The following is a 19,738-nucleotide window of genomic DNA, read 5'->3' as shown; positions in this document are numbered from 1 at the left end:
CCTGTGGATCCAAACCCGAAGCTGGACCTTTCTGTACTTGGCAATGCTGCCTCTTGGGACCTGGGGACACAGCTCTCTAGAGCTCCTTCTGATGGGGAGTGCTTACCCGTCCGAGCTCCTTGTCCTCCAAGGCCAGAACCCCTGTGCTCTCTGTGAACAATTTCACCTTCACAGCTGGCAGTGCGTGGGTGGTCGAGAAGTCACCCTGGGTACCCCAGCTGTGGACAGAATCAGAAAGGTTAGTGCGGAGCCCTCTGCCTTGACAATGCTAAACGCAGCTGCCTTCCTCCTGAGTAGGGGGAATGCAGGGTTAACCCGAGGCAGCATTGGCTGTCACATCCCCCTCCCCTTGCCTCCCTCCAAAGCTGCCAGAGTGACAAAAAGTGTTAATTAACTTGTTAGGCAAATGCAAGACAGATGCTCAGAAAGTTGCCACGGGTCTTCACAGAGCACTACCAGGAATCACTTGGAACTAGCATGGAATCGAGGTGTCGAGAACTTTTCCCCGCGCATTTGCTACCCTTACGAACTATTTCAGGGTCGCCACAAATGTTTCCTTGGATCCTTTGAATCCCTAGTTCTTGGATACTGCAGTTCTAGATTTTGAGACAGGGGTTCATTCGGTCAGAGCCAACATCCGACTTTAAAATGCATTTTACAGTGAATCCTGGAACACGACATCAAAAACTAATGATGTAATGTATGGTGATTAACATAACATAATAATTTAAAAAATGTGTTTTAAAATACGTCAGTAGTCGTGGGGAGGCGGGGGGCCCCATTTCCTCTGGCATTCAAAAATGAGTTGAATAGAGGAATGGATGGAGCTCGAAGGAGTGGAAGGTAGAAGGAGGAGAAGTGGGAAATGCCCTTTCCTAGTTGTCTGTGGAAATCTGAGTCTGAGATCTCCTGAGAGCAGAGCCTGGCTTAACTAGCATCTGGGTGGGGTGCTAGCCGGGGTGGACACAAGCCGCCTATGGGTCCCTCAGACGGGGCCTTTTCCTCTACTCATCATTGTTATCACAGAGCCCTACCAGCCTTTCTGTACCTACAGTCAGTGCGATCTTCCAGAAGCGTCCACTGGATTGCACTGAGCCCCCAGGGTGCAATCCAGACCCACTGCGTGTAGTCACCCACTCGCCTGCTCCTAACTATGCCACCGCAGGGCCCCTGCACGCATGCTTCCCTCTGTTGGCAATGCTTCTCCCCACCTGGCTACCTCTTCAGAGCTCAGCTTCAATAACACTTTCCCATCCCTGGTCTCCCAGTCTAAATGTGGTCCGGTGTTAAATTCTCTGGAACATACTGTTTAATTTTCTGTCCTAGCAATCACTGGATTTGTAATTACTTATTGGTGAATAAAGAAGGGATGCCAAATATACATTCTTTTACAGAACTAGGAAACAGGAATAGATATAATTTGGTAGAGAGGTTTTTTTTTTCATTAAGCCTTATATGATGGCCAACGTCCATACCGTAAAATATACATTAAAATATTATTTTTAATGGCCGTATAATTCCTTATAGGTACATCATAATTTATTTAACCATTTTTCTATTATTGAGATGGGGCTGGACATGACTTTTTAAACTTCAACTTTGATTATTTCCTTGGGAAATATCAATAAACATTATACTGCTCTTACAATGCTGCAGGAATTCTGCTCATCAATGAACACTTTCAAGTCTTGGGATACCGATTCCCAAAATACTTTCCACAAAGGTGGCAACCATTGTCCCAGCATCTGGGAATGAGCGCGAATCACAGTGCTTCTTGCCTTCAAGGGATGCCCCTATTCACTTTTTCTTCTGGCTTACTTTGTCTTTGGTGTTTTCATGGGCATTTCTTTGACTAATAGCAGGCTTGAATGTATTACTCTGTTTGTTGGTTGTATTTCTACTTTTGTGAATCATAGAAATGACTTCTAGTCTCCATGTTGCGCTCAAATATAAATCCTGTTGACTAAATTCAAAGACATGAGCAATCTAGAGGAAGTTGACAAGATGGCACCAGAAAAGTGGAGGTAAGGAGGAGCCCAGATTGGAAGCCAAGGGATAAAAAGTCATTGAGGAAAACCCAATAGTCATGACTGAGAAAGGGAGAAGATATTCAAAAAGACAGGAGACAGAAAAAGAAGCAACAGGTTCCAAACACAACAGCACAATGTTAGATGTACAGATAGAAGCTCCTAATTTTGGTCATCAGCTACTGCAGAAAGCTCCTAAGACAGGGAATCAATTTACTAGCAAAAGCAACATGACAAAGTATAGGGTTTTGAATCAGACACCTTTACTTCAAATCCTGGTTAGTCACTTAGGACTTGGGGCAAGTAATTAATGTCCCTGTACCTCAGTGTCCTCAGCTATAAAATGGCCTCATTTCAGAGTAGTGACAAAATAAAGATAAATAAAAATAAGATAAAGATAAATAAATAAAAGGATAAAAAAATAAAAAGTAAATAGTAACAGGCTTGAAAGAGCATGAGAACCCAACAAAATTTGGCTACCTTCCCTCCCCAAAATAAGAATATGTAAGATATATTCTAGTAACTGTGAGGATCACTTCTATTTTGCGTTATCCATTCAACACATATTAAGAATCTACGACAGTGCCTTCCTACTACACAGTGTAAGTAGTAAAATAGTTATCATCCCCATTTCACAGATAAGAAAACTGAGAAGAAACTCAAGATCTTGTCCGTTTTACTCCAGGGAATTTTGACCAAGGGCTAGAACCCAAATCCCTTAATTCCCATGTTACAGCTTTCCCTGCTAATACTGTCATAATTATCAATAACAAGCATTATTAATAATTAGCAATATTGGCAAAAACCATGATCATTAATTTATTCTTTGTGATGAATTGTGCTTTTAATCTCTTCGGGCATTTATCATGATTGGTCATGGAGATGAGGAAGATTCCTTCTGGAAATCAAGAGTTCTGGAATGAGATGCATTAAAACCAAGCCACAAAGAGTGCCCCCCCTGGGGTCCCCCACACTGTATCTCTATGATACTGTTGTTGGAACTGGTTTGCTGCTACCCACGGATGCTCAGCTCATCAGGCATTCAACATGACTCAGACTGTAGGGCAGAGTGAGGCCTCCACACTGTCAGTTGGATGCAGTTCAAGCCACTGGAGGCTGCCCTGACGACCCAGTCCATTCGGACACTGAGTGGTTTTTCCTTTCCCCCAGATCTGCAGCTGTGCTTTTGGCTTCCCACCATGACCCTTGGCTCACCTCAATTTTTTAGGTCACTGCTGAATCCCAATTTATCCATCAGATTTCAAAACGGCAGGCTGGCCCAGTAAAGCAGGCAAAAAGAGAAAAGTCTCCAGTCTAATCGGGATGGGCTATGTCATTTCAAGGCCTGTGCAAAATGAAAATGTGGGGCTCCTTCTTCAAAAAGCAGGAGAAAGTGCCACTAAAGGTATTGAAATACAGAGTCTTTCTCTTTTTCAGAGTAGTTCTGCTCAAATGCATGCTCCATTGTTCCATCAAACTTCACTTAACAAACAGGGTGAAGGATAAAATAATTAAGAATTTCAAGATGGCAATGCAGAGCATTAAACCAAACATAGGTCTGAGCGTAGGGCCTGTGTAGTTGCATGAGTCATAAGCACATAAATAAGGATCTGGGTTCAATGACACCCAGCCTGTTTAGCTGGGACTGAGGATGGGCAATGCAGTGGAAATTTCTGTCAATGGTGTTGACATGAAACTTCACCCTTCACTGTAGTCCTTGGACTTCATAAGAGAACGACTCCTGACTTCTTTTTGTAGATGCTTCCTAGTCATAGAAGACCCAGGGAGATTTAATTATAAGTACTGTTTCCTGTCCCTTTCCCTTTTGAAAAAAAAAGTCATGGAAATGTCCACTCTGTCTTTTTCCAGCCACAGAGAGACCTATCTTTACAACAAACAGCTAATATTTATTCAGAGATTACTATGTGCTAGGCACAAATTCCTCCCTCAAAAGTGTTACTCAGACATACATGCATTTCATTTTTTTTTACGTCCTCTTGGCCATCCTGTGAAAAGCTTATAAGGGTTACTCTCACAGTTACAGACAAGACACTCAGACCCAGACAGGCTATAATGTGTCCAGGATCACACACAAGGAGCACAAATGGCAGTCTGATTTCACCACCCAAACTCAACCATGGCACCATATGGTCTTCCTCTCATATTCCACCAACTCACTGCTCTGTGTCTTGATCCAGTTAAATCAGTTACGTTTGTAACTACTTTTGCCAAGCCTTGGCCTTTTGGTGGGGCCACACATCATTCAATGATTCTATTTTTCAATGTTGCATTCTTCTCTGCTCATTTCTTTGGCTTTGCTGTGCACTGAGACTGTGGTTATTAAGATGGATACCACTTCTTAAAAGTTTCCCAGAACTGAAACACAATTGCAGTTTGATTTGAGAAGACCAGAGGTTGATAATATTTATTGCAAGCAGCAGTTGGAGAGGTTAACGAACTTCTCTCTGAACACAGGTAAAGTGGGTGAGGTTGCCCTTTTTTGTGACCTCATCATATCTGCCACTATAATCACACCATAGAGCTAGCTCACAGAAAAGCTAAAAATAGTCACCAATTAGCCAGTGCTTAAATTTTGCCATCCCGGGCTGAGTGCTTTTCATGGATTATCTCGTTTAATCCTTCTGACTGCTCTTATGAGGTATATTCTGTTATTATCCCCACTTTATAAATGGAGAAACTAGGACTTGGGGAGGTTAAGTAACTGGACCAGGGTTTCAGACTATCACAGAGCCATGCTTTAAACACCTAGGGTTTTTGACTGCAGAGCCCATGCATGAAACCATAGAGCTTCACTGCCTCTCAGTAACACGTAACACTGTATCATAGTGTAGTCTGACAATTATCTGTGTGTGTATCTGGCTCTTTCCCTAGATAACGTACACCTTGGGAGCAGGGAGCATGGCATAACTTTTCATTTTTAATTAATTTCCTGCACCAAGCACAGGACTTGGCACACAACAAATACTTATTTAGTGACTAGGAAGAAGTGACAAATTCAGAATAATCATGTCACCAAATTCAGGGGATTGTGGGGAGATGTGACATTTGGGATAGCCAAGGGTATGACTGCCTCCTTTGAGCAAAACTGAGACCTTCATATCCTTAGAGATAAGATGATTTTTAGGAGCACAGCAACTCTCCGCAGTGCACACTGAGGCTGGCAGCATGCAGTGGAGACCCAGCATACCAAGGATGGTTAACTCATGAGGCCAAGGGCTGGCTACAATGTGAATGTCAATGGTATAATGCTGGAAAGTGCCACCAAGTTATAAAATGGACTATTATCGTCACTTCTGGTCTTTCCAGCCATCAGCACATAAACATAGACTCTAGAAATGCAATCACTCAGAGTGGTACCTCCAAATATAAAGCAACGTGTATTGACACATGGTTGAGTCCATTCCAAACCAAGTACATTTTACAAGAGGGTAGGGAATAAATATAGGAACAGTCCAGCTCTCTGTGGCACTGGGTGAAACTCTGACTTCTACTGCTCTAGGGATCGTACCTCTAATTAGCCCTTCATTTCTTTCTTCATTTAGAAAATACTTCCTGCAGGGGCACCTGGGTGGCTCAGTCCGTTAAAGCATCTACCTTCGGCTCAGGTCATGATCCCAGGGTCCTGGGATCGAGCCCCACATCGGGCTCCCTGCTTGGCGGGAAGCCTGCTTCTCCCTCTCCCATTCCCCTTGCTTGTGTTCCTGCTCTTGCTATGTCTCTCTCTGTCAAATAAATAAATAAAGTATTAAAAAAAAAAAAGAAAAGAAAAGACTTCCTGCATGTCCCACCATGTGCAAGTCACTGTGTTAGGAGCTGCTGTGGATCCAAAAGGTGAAGGAGACATCAGTACTTAGGGATATTGTGTTTTACCTGCAGAGGTGTCAGATGCAGAAATGATAACACTTATTAGAGTGAGTTTGAGCCTTGACTTTTACATCTTTAATTGGGAATAAGGATAATAGTGACCCCAGAGGATTGATGGACGAATAAATAGGAGATAAGCTATTGTATATACACTGTTCAACTCAATACCTAGCACATGGAAAACACTAAAAAGTTGTGTCTTTCACTGTAGGATTATAGACCAGGGGTTGGTAAACTATGTCCCAGGGGCCAAGTCTGACCAAATACCTGCTTACATATGGCTGATGAGCTAGGAATGGTTTTTTCATTTTTAAATGACTGAAAATAATCAAAAGAAGAATGTTTTGTGGCACAAGAAAATTACATGAAATTCAAATTTTAATGCCTATCAATAAAGTTTTATTAGGACACAGCTACGTTCACCCCTTTACATACCGCCCATGCTGCTTTTGCACTTCAAAGGCAGAGCAGAGTAGTTTTGACAGAGACCATCTGGCCAACAAGCCTAAATTATTTACTTTCTGGTCCGTATAGAAAGAGCATGCTGACCCCTGATAGACACAGTGAAATTGCTGGTTCAATCTAATGGGAATACTTTTATTTTCATTAGCAGATCAGAAGGAAGTAGGCTCACTGGAGCATATCCACGAAGATAAACTGTAAACATGCACTTACAAGGACAGCTCAGCCCATGGTGATTCGATTTGCTGCTCTAAATTCTTCATGGAGCCTTCTCCAGCACTCTCGGTGTATTGGAAAATTGGGGATTGTGTATCATAGCATTTCAGACACGTGGTACCCAAATGCTGCTTCCAGATCCACTTGAGCTGGCTGACTCATTTAGTCACACTACATCATTATTAATATCAAATAATAAACATGAGTAGCAGATAATTCATATTTTGGGGAATGGAGATGATTTTTTAAAGTCACAGCACATTATTTCTCCAAACCTAACCCACAGTGCCACTGCTTTGAAAGTGAGCACTTTGATCCGGGGGAGAAAATAAGGGAGAGGAATATGCTCAGGTGGAGGGATGGAGAAATCCACTGCAAAGCAACCTTCTACTGTGTGTTTGGAGAGCATCTGCTTCATCACAGTCACATCTCTGTTTACTATTTAAAGCCTCTTATTTGCGGAAGCCTCCTCAGACCATATGTTATCAACAAATGTTGCTAATCAAATACACACAGTAATTTTCATTAGAATTTCCTCCACCCCCTCCCCCCATGAAAAAAAAACATTTGCCACAAAGGGAATATACCTCCCAAAATGACAGTAAACATCCACTGCAAACCTTTGACAACAGAGTGATATTTACAAATGCATATGTGAATAAGCCAAGACAACACATCCACTTTAGGCAAATAAGGACCCTTGGAGAATTGGATTTTGTGCAGGTTGGTCTTGGGGGATGATGTCATTAGTTGCCATGGCAATGCTCAGCATAAGGCCATAATTCATGCCACGTAGACAGGATTTGCATTTATTCAAGGTATATGGCTCATGTGAGCTGGGTGTTAAATTGGTGTGGTTCTTAAAATTAACTGTGAGCTTTAACAAGGGAGAATTGTCATTTCAGGGAATGAAAGTACCTTGGTCCCGTTGCTAAGAGGGAAAGTTAATAATTGCCTGGAGACAACTGCATTAAAATCTTCCGGCCTGCCTTTCAGGCAGACTGCATGATATTCTATGCCAAGCCAATCAATTGTGCCATCACAGTGTGTCTCATGGAAACTAATTGATAGGATGTGATTTGGGACCTTTAATGTACCAGAAAAGCTAAACTACCTCTTATCTACATAAATGAGGCATTTGCTTTGTAGAAATTGGGTTGTCTGCGAGGCGGAGACGTGAAGGCTCTGGTTCGCCTACTTGACATTTCCACTGGAATGTCTCCTCTCCAGGAATCTGAAATTAAATGTATCCAAACCTCGGCTTTAGCTTTCTCCCCTCACAACTGCTCCTCTAAGGCTTCCCCAGCTTAGCCAAAGGAACTGCCAGTCACCCAGACTTCACTCTTGTTTTCTCTTCTTCACCCCGTGTCCACTTCATCATCAGGTCTTTCATACCTCTTACATTTATCACACATTGCTATAGAGGAAAATAAACCAGAAGGAGGGAGGTTGGAGATGCCAGGAGGAGGGTGGGCCAGTGGGATATCAGCAGATGTGATGGAAGCAGAGGCTTGCAACGTGCTTGCGTGGTGGGGCTTGACCTCCAGTGCCTCTGTTATCACCAGAAGCAGTAGCTGTTATTGCTCCAGCCTGCAACCAAGATGCAGGAACAGGCCTGAGCCCAACCCACAGTGAGGAGCCAAGACCAACCAGACCCACATCTTGAATCAGAGCCACCCAGCTGAGCCTGGCATGAATCAGCCAGCCCCCACCAATTCGCACATGAGTGAAGGAAATAAATGACTACGGTTTTAAGCCATTGAGTTTTCAGACAGTTTGTTACAGAGCAATAGCCAACTGATACAGTGCCTCTGTTTGGTACTTAATCACATCATCCTGGTTCTACTCTATGTCCTACAGTTTGGTCTAGAGTTGTCAGGTACAATAGCATATCCTGGAGAACCCAGATGTATCTTATTGTCCTTTCATATGATTAAAAAGTCTATTGCAGTCATTCAATAAATGCCTGCCTAATGACCTTGCTGCCTTGGAAAAAAAATAGTTCCCAGCTCATACGTCCTCAGAAAACAGCCTCCCTGTTTGCCAGTCTCTCCACAGTATGAGAACTGGACTGAGGCCTGATTGTGCTGGCTGAAGGCTGCCAAAAGCACGGTCCGGGTCCCCTAATAAGCAAGAGTGTCAATACCTCCCAAGACCAAGGCAGGCAGCCAATGTCTCTCAAACCACTTGTGGTCAAGTGCTCCCAGAGGAAGCCCTTGCCACATCAAAGGTGCCCCCGCTCGAGCCTCCCACATGGAAAGCAATGACCATGAAGCCAACCTCAGCAGCAGTGGAGTGCCCCCAGCATTTGTGGCTCTGAGTGGGCACCCAAGCTGCAGTGGGCACACAGAGGCAGCACTTGAGGGGTTCAGGCACAGCCATTCAGAGGTTTGGCTGTCCTCCATGCAGCCAGCCCCATCCTGTGAGACCTCCCAGGTGCCTTTGATGGAGGGGATTATGGGAACTGTTGTTGGTTTTGCTTTCATGGGCTGGGTTCTCATCATCCCACAGAGAAGGATCCCTGAGGGCACTGTTGTGAGCCATGCTTGTCTCTTCCTCTGGGACTGGCTAGCGGTTTTGTTCTTTTTTTTCTCTGTTTAACATTTATGAGAAACCACTGGGAGTGGCCATGAATGCCAGGAGTCTCAAAGGGAAATGGTGAATGGGCCAGCTGGCCAAATGCCCTTCAGTATGGACTGAAGGCTGAAAGCATTGGGGAAATTGCTCTTGAAGCCAAAGGTATGGCATTGGCCCAATCTGGAGCCAGAGAAGTCCTTCAAAAATGACAAATCCGAGTTGTAGAGAACTATCACCACTAGTCAAGCCATCTTGATCATCTCTACCGATACTATCTCAGTAGAGTGAAAATACCACCCATATTTGCAGTCAAATTTGGCTCTCCTTGCACTGGCCATCAGGGTCCTCCACAGGGCCTAGCTATTCTTACTTTGGGATTCCCACCCACATAACGTTAAACATGCTAAAGGTACTCTAAACCACGTCGTAAAAAATGTATAAAAAACTGGATGAAAGTTGAATTGCAGTCGACTAATTAAAAGATATTTAATTCAATATTATTTTTGATTTTGCAGTTATCTTTATTTAAGAATCAATCCATTTCCTTTTGAGGTTTCGATAGTTTCTTAGGCTCTTGAACACTATTTGGGCCCAGGCACTGTACCTACTTGAGTCTAACCAATAAGGCCAGATGTCTTGGGCCCAGATGTAACTAAAATGTCATGACTGGCACTGGTTTCATTCTGAAATAATAAATTTGAAGGCTCACCAATTGATAAGAGCCAGAATTAACTATAATTTCCTTCAATTCTAACTTGCACACATTCCTAATAAAAATCAGTGGTTTTATGTCCTCTGTCCAGGTAAAGTAAATGGACAGATATTTCTGCCACGCATTTCCACCGGTAAGGTCTGTGTACTCTCCTTGTCTCAGTATTAGGGAGACATAAACTTACAGGAGAGTGCTCAACCAAGCGTACCTGGAATGCCCAATGCGAGGGCCCATCATTCAGCTCGGGACTAAGTTTTCTTGTTTGCTATGGATTTGACAGTAACAAAACTTGTCTTCTTTAACTCCCCGAGTGGATAACGGTTGTAAAAACCTTTTAATGCTTCTAAGGCCCTTACAAGTGTTAGTTATCTTTTCACAGTGGAGACTTTTTTTTTTTTTTGGTCCTTCCTGCATCTTCCCTTCCTTGTTTAGAGATGTGTGCAAGGCATACAATGAAATCCATTTGGAACTCGTCAGATTCTGAGTGTCCCTCGATTCCTGCTGCTCCCACTTGTCAGGTGCTCAGCTTTGCTTTTTATGGTTTCCACCTCATTTAGGCTCAGTGCTTGGAAAGTCGAGTGGCAGAAAACGAAGCCAGGTGCAACTTCTGAGAAAAATCTGAAGGTACTGAGGTTAGAAATGTGGGCTTTACAGTTGTATGCACTGGTGTGAATCCTGGCTCCACCTCTGAGGAGCTGTCTGATTGTGGGCAAGAGATCCATAACCTCTCTGAGCCTTAGTCTCCTCATCTGTAGACTGGAAATAAGCAAAATACCTACCATATGCGGTTATTACAAAGAATTAATTATATAATTCAGGTAAAACATTGGCACAGTGAGCACATACTATGGCTTGGCTAAATACATGTGAGCTGCTCTTATGAATAGGGTCCTGGAGGTAACTGGGCTTTAAAAGGAACTTTAGAAAGCCAAGTGGTTGAATTTGGAGGCTATCACAAATTTAGTCATGACTAATCTTATAAAAAACAAACAAACACACAAAACCCTTTCTTTGGCATAGCTGGGTGGTTGGACCAACCATAATCTTTTACCATTACATTCTATGCATTTTGGTAGACTTGTTTACAGAGGTTTATGATTAAGATATCTATTTAGAATCATTCAAACAGCAAGTGAAGCACAGATTCCTTCTTCTGGTCCTCCTTCCATCTCACTGGCCATGCCTCCTCAGTCCCCTTTGCTGCTTTTCTTCCTCTTCTCTCTAAACTTTAGCACACCCAGGCCTCAGTCTGCAGACCTCTTCTTTTCTCTGTCCACAGCAGTGGTTCTCAATGGGGGCTGTTTTGCTCCCTTCCTCCTCCCCGGACACATTTAGTAATGCCTGGAGACATTTTTGGCAGTCATGACTGTGGTTGGGGGTCACGACTAGCATCTTTGGATAGAGGCCAGGGATGACACTAAACATCCTACAATGAACAGGGCAGTCTCCTGCAATGAAGACTGATCCAGATCAAAAGGTCAGTAATGCTGAGGTTGAGAAATCCTGGTCCACACTGAGCACACCAGTGAGGTTTAATAGGCACTCCAACTTAATATGTTTAACACTCAACTTTTAATCTCTACCCCAAATCCAAACTGGCTCCTCCTGAAGTCTTCCTCGGGTCAGCAATTTGCAATTCCATCCTTCCAATTGCTCTGGAATCATCTGTGACTCCAGCAAATCTGTTGGTCCTATCTTCAAAGTACAGGCATAATTGGACCACTTCTCATTGCTCCACTGACCCCACCCTGGTCCAAGTCACCATCATCTCTCCCTTTGTTTATTAACAATAGCCTTCTAACTTGTTTTTCTGCATTTTCCTTGTGTCCTGCAAGCCCACAGAAGCCAGAGTAATCCTTTAAAATGTAAATCATCTATGATCACTCCTCTGTTCAAAACCTTCCCAATGCTTCCCCACCTCAGTCAAAATAAATGACAAAATCTTCACCAAGGCCTCCAAGGCCCTACATAAGTTGGACCTTCATTGCCTCTGACCTTGTCACTTTCACTGTCCTTTACTCAGCTCCAGCTACAAGAGTCTCTTTGTTGTTCTTCAAAAATCCTAAACATACTTCCACTCAGGGCCTTTGCACTTGAGGTTTCCTATTTTTTGAAATGCTCCTCCCCCAGTATTCTGCATCAGTCTGTCTCCAGCTTCATCCAGGCTCTACCCACAGTCACTTTATCAGTGAACTCTCCCCTGACTGTCCTGAAGAAAACAGGACCCCCAGCACTCCTTGTTCTCCTTCCCTACTCTATTTTTCTCCTGAGCACTTACTGCTATCCAACATATATTTTACTCTTGTTTTTGTCTTTATTTAGTGTCTCCTATCACTAGAAGCCAAGCTCTGTGAAGGGCAGAGGCTTTTGTCTTCTTTGTTCTCTGCATATCTGTATCTAGACTAATGCCTGGCACACTGAAGGCACGTCATAAATACTTGTTGAACCAATAATCAATTTTGAAATAGTGCTATTTGTGAATTTTAATGTCAGAATAATTTTCATTCATTATAAATAGACTATTCCAAACTCACTAGGCCAGCTGGGAATCTGTTCTTTGCCACTTAAAAGCTGTATAACCATGGGAGGCTACTTAAATTCTTTGGGCATCAGCTACCTCAACTGAAAACTCACCAGAGTTTCAATTTCTAAGCTGCTATGAGGTTAAATGAAATAAAGCATATAAACTATTTGGTATAGTGCCTATAACATACAAAACACTGAAAAACTAGTGACAGGTGCAGTGATAATAATAGGGCTGTACATGGGGATTTTCTCTAGTCTGTACAGGAACCCACCAAAAACTCCCCCTCTAACCTCTCCCTGAGTGTCCCCACCTACGTCTTCCTTATCCACCCACAGCTACAATTCTAGGCCAGGTCCAGGGTCTGCCAGGCTTCTGAGCCCTCTGATTCTACTTATTTTAACCCAATTCAATTCAACAGATAAGGGACCTGAGTGCATTATGTCTATAATGGAGATGAATCAGTGGGTGCCAGGTAAATGACTTTTGCCCCGCACTTGCAAGGATGAGAGGCGGGAGCAATAACACAGAATTGTGGGCAATAGCAAATTGATTGGATAGCTTCCCTTGGTGATCTTTTTGAGTTTCCCATTGAATGAGAGCAGGTTTATCGATTTAGCCTCTAAAGGGCTCATTTGTTGTTGCTGTTGCTTTTTGTCATTGTTTTTCACTTGTTTATTCATTCACAAATTCACCCACCTGCCCAATCTATGTTGAGCACCATATGTGCCAGGCACTGTTCTGGGCTCAGGGCAAGACCCAATGAGTAAGACAGAGAAGGTCCTTGCACTCATGAAGATAACCAAATAAATACGCATGGTGATTTCTGAAAATGATAGGACCTATGAAGACAGTAGAATGGGTTCATGAAACAGATAATGGCTGGGGCAGGGCTACATTAGGTGGGTAGTCAGGGGACATCCTGTCCCAGGATGTGGAGCTAGAGCTGAGACCAGAGAAGCGGGGTCTCCATCCTCCTCTTTTCCCTCCTTTAGTGAAGTAAAGGGAGAATGAGGTGGGGGAATCACAGCTTCAAACCCACCAGAAGGGAGGGACCTAATTCTTGGTCTGCACTTTATCTCTGGTACCAAACATCCTGAAAATACTCATTGAGTGAATGAATGAGTCTGATTTGTTATCCTCTCTCCCTTCCTCCTTCCCTTTCTCTCTGTCTCCCTGTCTCTCCAGTGCTCTTTCTCAGTCTCCCAAGCTCTAAGATGAAAGTACCTGAGCATGAGTTTACTTAGCAGATGTTATAAGAAAGAAGGGTCTCATGATGAAACTGGCTCAGGAAATACTGGCTTAACCAAAAACTGGTGCCTTTCTGCAGGATTTCTCAGAGTTTTTATTATGCTAATATACATTCTGAATCTTCAAGAGGGGCCATAGCATACAACATTTCCCAAACTTATGTGACTAGAGAAACTTTTTCCCAAAAAGGTTCATGAATGGATAGTGTGTAGTAGGTAATACTTCAAGAAACTCTGAATGAAACTGACCAACTGCACCAAGGAAATTCTTGTTAGCTAATAATTTGGTTCTGGATAACCAATGTCATCTCTAAGCAAAGTTGGGGCCAGGGTGTCCTCCTCTCATCCCAATATTGGTATCCTGGTATAATCAGGTAAAACTAATCACTACTATGTAAAAGAAAGTAATCAAACCACTTAAAAGGCTTGGTTAGAAAGATGGAAGGCAGGCCATTCAATTTGCTGTGGGTGGCACTGTTGGTGGAAAAGGTCTGGGGGACGTAGAAAAAGGGAGAAGATAAAGGAGAGACCTCCATATACATTGTTTCTCCCTACTCCTCTCTGTCCTTCCTGAGTTATCACCAATCAGCATGACCATGAAAGAATACCCCTTCCCTGAATCCTAACTCCCTAACTCTTGCAGGCAGAGGGCTTGGGGAAATCTCAAGTTGTTACACTCCAGGCTGCATCATGCAACCATCTTAACTAGTAATCACCACCATGGTCATCAGTTCATCCCAACAGCTCCCATTTACTGAGCACTTACTGTGAGCCAGGCACTGTTCTTCATGCTTTCCACTATACTATCTCATTTAACCCATAGTGATGCTATGGGGTGGTGAGGGTTGTTTACCCTGTGTCACAGATGAGGAAACTAAAACCTAGAAATATTAAGTAATTTGACAAAAGTCACATGTTTGCTAAGTGGCAAATGTGACTTAACCTTCCTGATGTTTGAGTCCCATTCTTAGCCATTTTACTCTGATGAATTGATTGCAGGATGTCAGGTGGGGTCAGCAGACCCTAGAATGCTCCACACATGTGGGTAAGTGTGCACGCAGTGGTCAGAAAACCAAGCTGAGTTGAATTTTGTGAGCCTTCTCCAAAGGTAAACTTTCTACTCCTCTTTGCAAAGTCAGCGCCTGAGCTATGATAACAGAAATTCTCATAATTAAGAAGCAAAGGTCTAAAAAAGAACAGTAAAGATTAGTATTTTAATGAATGGTCCTTATTGATCATGTTGATGATGATTTCCTGAAGGTAAAGAGGTAGAGACCTGGCCACTGTTTGAAAAGGCTTTGTACCTGGGTGGGCACAAAGCTTAGCTCCTAGTCCTTATCCCTATCATCTTCTGGAATCAGCACTTGCTGCCTGACCCTTGTAAGCATTTCTGTTTGTGATCCCTGCTGCAAGGAATAGGGAGTCTTTGGCAGGGGAGTAATACATTGATTACTGTATATGTATGTACATAATGTATATGTGATGACATGATACTTATTATGTAGCATTTAGGATCTGGAGCTCTGAAATCAGGCACACCTGGGTTTCGTGTGTCAGGTATTGGTGCAGATACAAATATGGCAGAACACTTGCTATGTGATCTTGAATAGGTCTTCTAACCCCTCTGAGCCTCAAATTTCTCACATGTAAATGGGGAAATAATAATGTTTACCTCCTTTGGGAGTTGTGAGGATTAAATGAGACAATGAGTGTTAAGGGTTCAGCACAGTGTCAGGTGCCATTGAAAGTTCTCAATAAATGTTAGTTGGTTTGTAACTGAGGATGATGGTTGAGAATGTGCCAAATAGATTGGACTAAGGAGAGACCAGGGAGCATAGAAGAGTTTTGATGGAACAAGATAAGGGTGTCAAAATCATAAGTTGGAGGGAGGATGGATAAGCTACTGAAATAGAGATTTCTAGGTTCTATCTCATACTTACTATGCAAGAATTTATAGAGAGCAGCCTGTCCAGGAGTGTTTATTTTCAGTGATCTTCCCTGGTGATTTTGCTGCTTGGTTATATTTGTGAACTACTGCAGATAGTCTACAGTAGAGTTTTGGACAAAGAGAAAACAGGCCTACAGAAAATACTTTAAGTTTCATGAAGATGAACAGGTGGACAGCCTTTGGTCTCCCAATCATAGATTTCCCCTTAATATTAGGTGGCCCTTGAAGGAAGAAAAGAGTAATTATTCAGTTTCCTTGAGATGCTGACCACAGGTAAACTGTCTTTTCTAGTTTGTGAGTTGCTAATGGGCACATTGGAACAGTAGCTCTTGGAATGGCGACTTTGTAAGGGTTACTACAAAAGTGACTTTTAGAAGTAGGAAGTTATAGCACCGCTCTCCCACTCTCTAGCAAAATAATGACAAAGCTCTGACTGAGTGCTTACTATGAGTCATTGTTCTAGGTGCTTTTACATGGGTTATCTCATTTAGTAAACTAAGAATTGAACCTGAATTGAATGAATGTTGACTATTACATGTCTCAATTGGATGGGGTCAGCCAAAGTCAAGAAGACTTGATTGATGAAGCATGTCTAAGACACCTATTTGCACTCTATTCCTAGAAAACAGATCTAGATGAAGAAAGAATGGTCTGCCTTAATGTGACTGTCTCACAATATTGTGGGACTATCAAGCAACCAACAGATATGAGGCAAACCCCAGAGGGAGAGGGGGAGGGAGAGAAGCAGAAGGAGAAGGAGAAGAAAAAGAAAAAGAAGGAGAAGAAAGGAGAAAAAAGAGGAGGAGGAGGAAGAAAGCATTTGTCTCTGAGTAAGATGCTAAGTAAATTTGTTGAAAATCAGAATTCAGTAATCATTAGTGTTTTAAACCTTCCCTCCCCTCACTGCTTTCAGATTTAAATAAAGAAAACAACTCCGTGATCTTCCGAGTGCTGCTGCATAGTTTCCCCTCCTTTCCCATGATGGAGAAAAGCAGAATCAATATTACACTGCTTTTCAATTAAGCTCTAGTCTACATTGCCACAAAAAAAAGTATATATGTCTTTTTTTTCTGCCTACAAATACCTTCCCTCCCTCCGACCAGACTATCAGTAGCTCAGGCTCTGGCAGTTCATTATAAGCACAATAAAATTCCCTCTATCAATCATCCAAGGAAATTCATAGAAACTGTGGTCATTAATTTCATCACTTTAAGGGGGGAATGATAATTTCATTATCCATTATGATTGCTTGTAAATTTTTATGAATTATTTGCATCATTAAAAATTCAACATGTGCCTAACATGAAAATGTAGAGCTGCTTGGATCAGACAGACTTTTGTTTTTCTTCTCTTTCTGTCTTATGTCAGGCACAATTACTGGGGATGTTTTGGGTGTTAAAACTTTCTCTTCTTCATAGAAGGTAGCAAAAACAAAGCTATGTTCTGCGGCAGAGTGAGAGAAAATGCCAAAAAATCAGATAAAGGACACAAACGAGTGACTGATACATGGTTTAGCCCTTCCTACATCCGTGGTATTTGTAGGGTACTTTAAGTGTTTGGCATATATTCTTGCCTTAAAGAGTTAGATTACACGTGATGGTCATGTCTAGGGACACTGGCTTGGTCAATGCTTTCTTTGTAATAATGGATCCATGTCTCAGCACATCTTGTCTGTAATTCCACATCTTTGTATACTGTCCACAACATTTATGCTTAGACATGTCCTAGACATGATGCTCAGCCCTGTACAGCCATCATCTGCTTGAATCCTTGCAACAAACCAGTGATGTAGGTACGACTACTTCTATTTTTTTTTCTTGTGATACATTTATTAGCTGATAAACTGAAGAGGAGAGACACTACTAATTAATAAAGTGCATTGATTTACAAATCTTCCAATCAGTCTAGGTTATTCTATGCTGCATTAGCTTTGGCAGGAAAGGTGGAATCAGTTTTACCATTCTTGGTTTTCACACCCTATTGTTCTGTGCTATTTTTTTCCGACATTATACTCTTTTCTAACTTTATTCTCTTCATGTTGGCTATACTGAAGAGCAGAAGATAGGAAACATTGTTCGGAAGCATTCAGTGATATTCGGAACATTTCTTTCCATCATTGATCAGCCATTACATAAAGCCAACTAGGATATCTATATCCTTATCAATGGCCCAAAGTCTCTCATAGCCAAGATTTATATGTAAGGTCAGAATCAGTGGCTCTCGTGTTACTTATTAATCTTCTGTTATGTGAGGCAGACATGCCCATTTTTGTTATCTGCTTAGTTGAAAGCAAAATCACTACTAATTAATAAAGTACACTGATTTCCAAATCTTTCAATAACTGGTGACTATGCCACAAGGGCAACCTTTAATTTCCAAACTGTCTTCTGCTATTAATTAGGCTTGAATAAACAAGAAGATTAGTAAATGCAAATGGATAACAAGATCTAGCTTCACCAGAGGTATGTATGACTTTTTGTGAATATAATGTTTGCATGCTAACGACACGATCTATCTTAAAAGTACAGATAATACCAGAGAGAGCTATTAAAAACACAACATGATACTTATAAAATTCCTTAACATCTTTCTTGCACATTGATGAGGTTCAGGGCAGACTCCTCCAAAATATGCCACCTTGGCATATTGATCATTTTGAATTAAAGTTACATAAGAAACAACCAATGCAAGAAGTCCTTCTGATGTCCTTTGTCTCCCTGAAGGCAGGAAATAAGTCTCGTACATGAAAGGTACCCTCTCTGTACCAGGAGGAAAGGAGATCATTATTGCCAAGGATAGGGAATCCAAGGGTGAGAAGGTTGTATAAATCAAACTTGTTAATTCTTTACTAATTTACTGCCTCAAGCCCAAAATTCTTTGTCTTGTCAATTCTTCACATGTTTGTTTCGTTGTCTAAAAGGTATAAAAGCTGCCTGCTTTGTTCACTTCTTCAAGTCTTGAATTTCTTTTTTTTTTTTTAAGATTTTATTTATTTATTTGACAAAGAGAGACACAGTGAGAGAGGGAACACAAGCAGGGGGAGTAGGAGAGGGAGAAGCAGGCTTCCCGCCGAGCAGGGAGCCCAATGTGGGGCTTGATCCCAGGACCTTGGGATCATGACCTGAGCCGAAGGCAGACGCTTAACGACTGAGCCACCCAGGCGCCCCCAAGTCTTGTATTTCTAGGAGCTCCTGGATGTAGGAATTAAATTTGTTTTTCTCCTGTTAATCTGTTTTATGTCAATTTAATTATTAGATCAGCCAAAGAACCCATCGGCTCCTGTCTTTTGGGTCCTTCATGGCACATTGTAGAGGTGGTTTTCTCCATTAACTGAACTCTCCTTACTTCATAGACCAAACTTAGTTCCAGCTTGCATTTGTGAACTTTTACATTTGTTAATTCCTCCCCCCCACCCCAGCTTTTGTTGGTTTAATACAGACTTCCTCTGACTTTGGATATTGTCAGATAGGCCTTACTTCTTCTGGCTTCTCCTCAACTCTGACTACTTCTATTTTATAGTCTCTGTCCCAGAGACTCACCAAGGCTGAGGGCTGAGGGCATGTTTAATACCAAAGACAATTTATCATAAGATATGATCTATCTATATATTGTTATTACATCCAAATTTTATTAAAATTGAGCAAATTTAGCCACATTTTTAAAAAGAGAGACAGAGAGAGAGAGCATGTAAGAGTGGGGGGAGGGGCAAAGGGAGAGGGAGAAGCAGACTCCCTGCTGACCAGAGAGCCAATGATGCAGGGCTCAATCCCTGAGATCATGATCTGAGCCAAAGGCAATGCTTAACCAACTGAGCCACCCAGGCGCCCCCACATTTTTAAATTACAAATAAATTTTTATGCAAATGTCCCTTTAACCCTGTAAAAAATCCTGCAGAAAAAGACACACATCTTAAATTTTATGGTTTTATGGTACCCTGGCACCCTGGGAGAAGATTTATGACCAATCTCTCAATAGACATTAACTGATAATCTATTCTCAGTACACCACAATGTTAAGTTTTGAGGTGCTAAAAAGATGTCTGGCTCTCATTTTCTGCCCTAGTTCATCTGAAGAACTGAGTAATTACCTGTACAATTAAGGAACTGCAAAGAGGAACTAAATAGTTTAATATAGTTC

The 19,738-nt window shown here is 42.1% G+C and overlaps 1 protein-coding gene across 15 annotated transcripts in view; it reads right to left on the bottom strand.

Annotated features, from left to right (window-relative positions):
• Positions 1-19,738, bottom strand: part of CADPS (calcium dependent secretion activator) — a 470,398-nt gene that overhangs the window by 183,327 nt on the left and 267,333 nt on the right. For all 15 annotated transcript variants that reach the window (XM_088021921.1, XM_088021929.1, XM_088021901.1 and 12 more), the window contains exon 7: positions 107-218. In XM_088021921.1, coding sequence (XP_087878047.1) covers positions 107-218 — 112 coding nt within the window. The remainder of the gene's footprint in view (positions 1-106; positions 219-19,738) is intronic.

The sequence above is a fragment of the Eumetopias jubatus genome, unplaced genomic scaffold (assembly GCF_037043125.1).
Source record: "Eumetopias jubatus isolate StellerSeaLion01/CBP00866 unplaced genomic scaffold, mEumJub1_p1.0 scaffold_1, whole genome shotgun sequence".
NCBI classification, from domain to species: Eukaryota; Metazoa; Chordata; class Mammalia; order Carnivora; family Otariidae; genus Eumetopias; species Eumetopias jubatus.
This window is presented reverse-complemented; position numbering and strand designations above follow the sequence as displayed.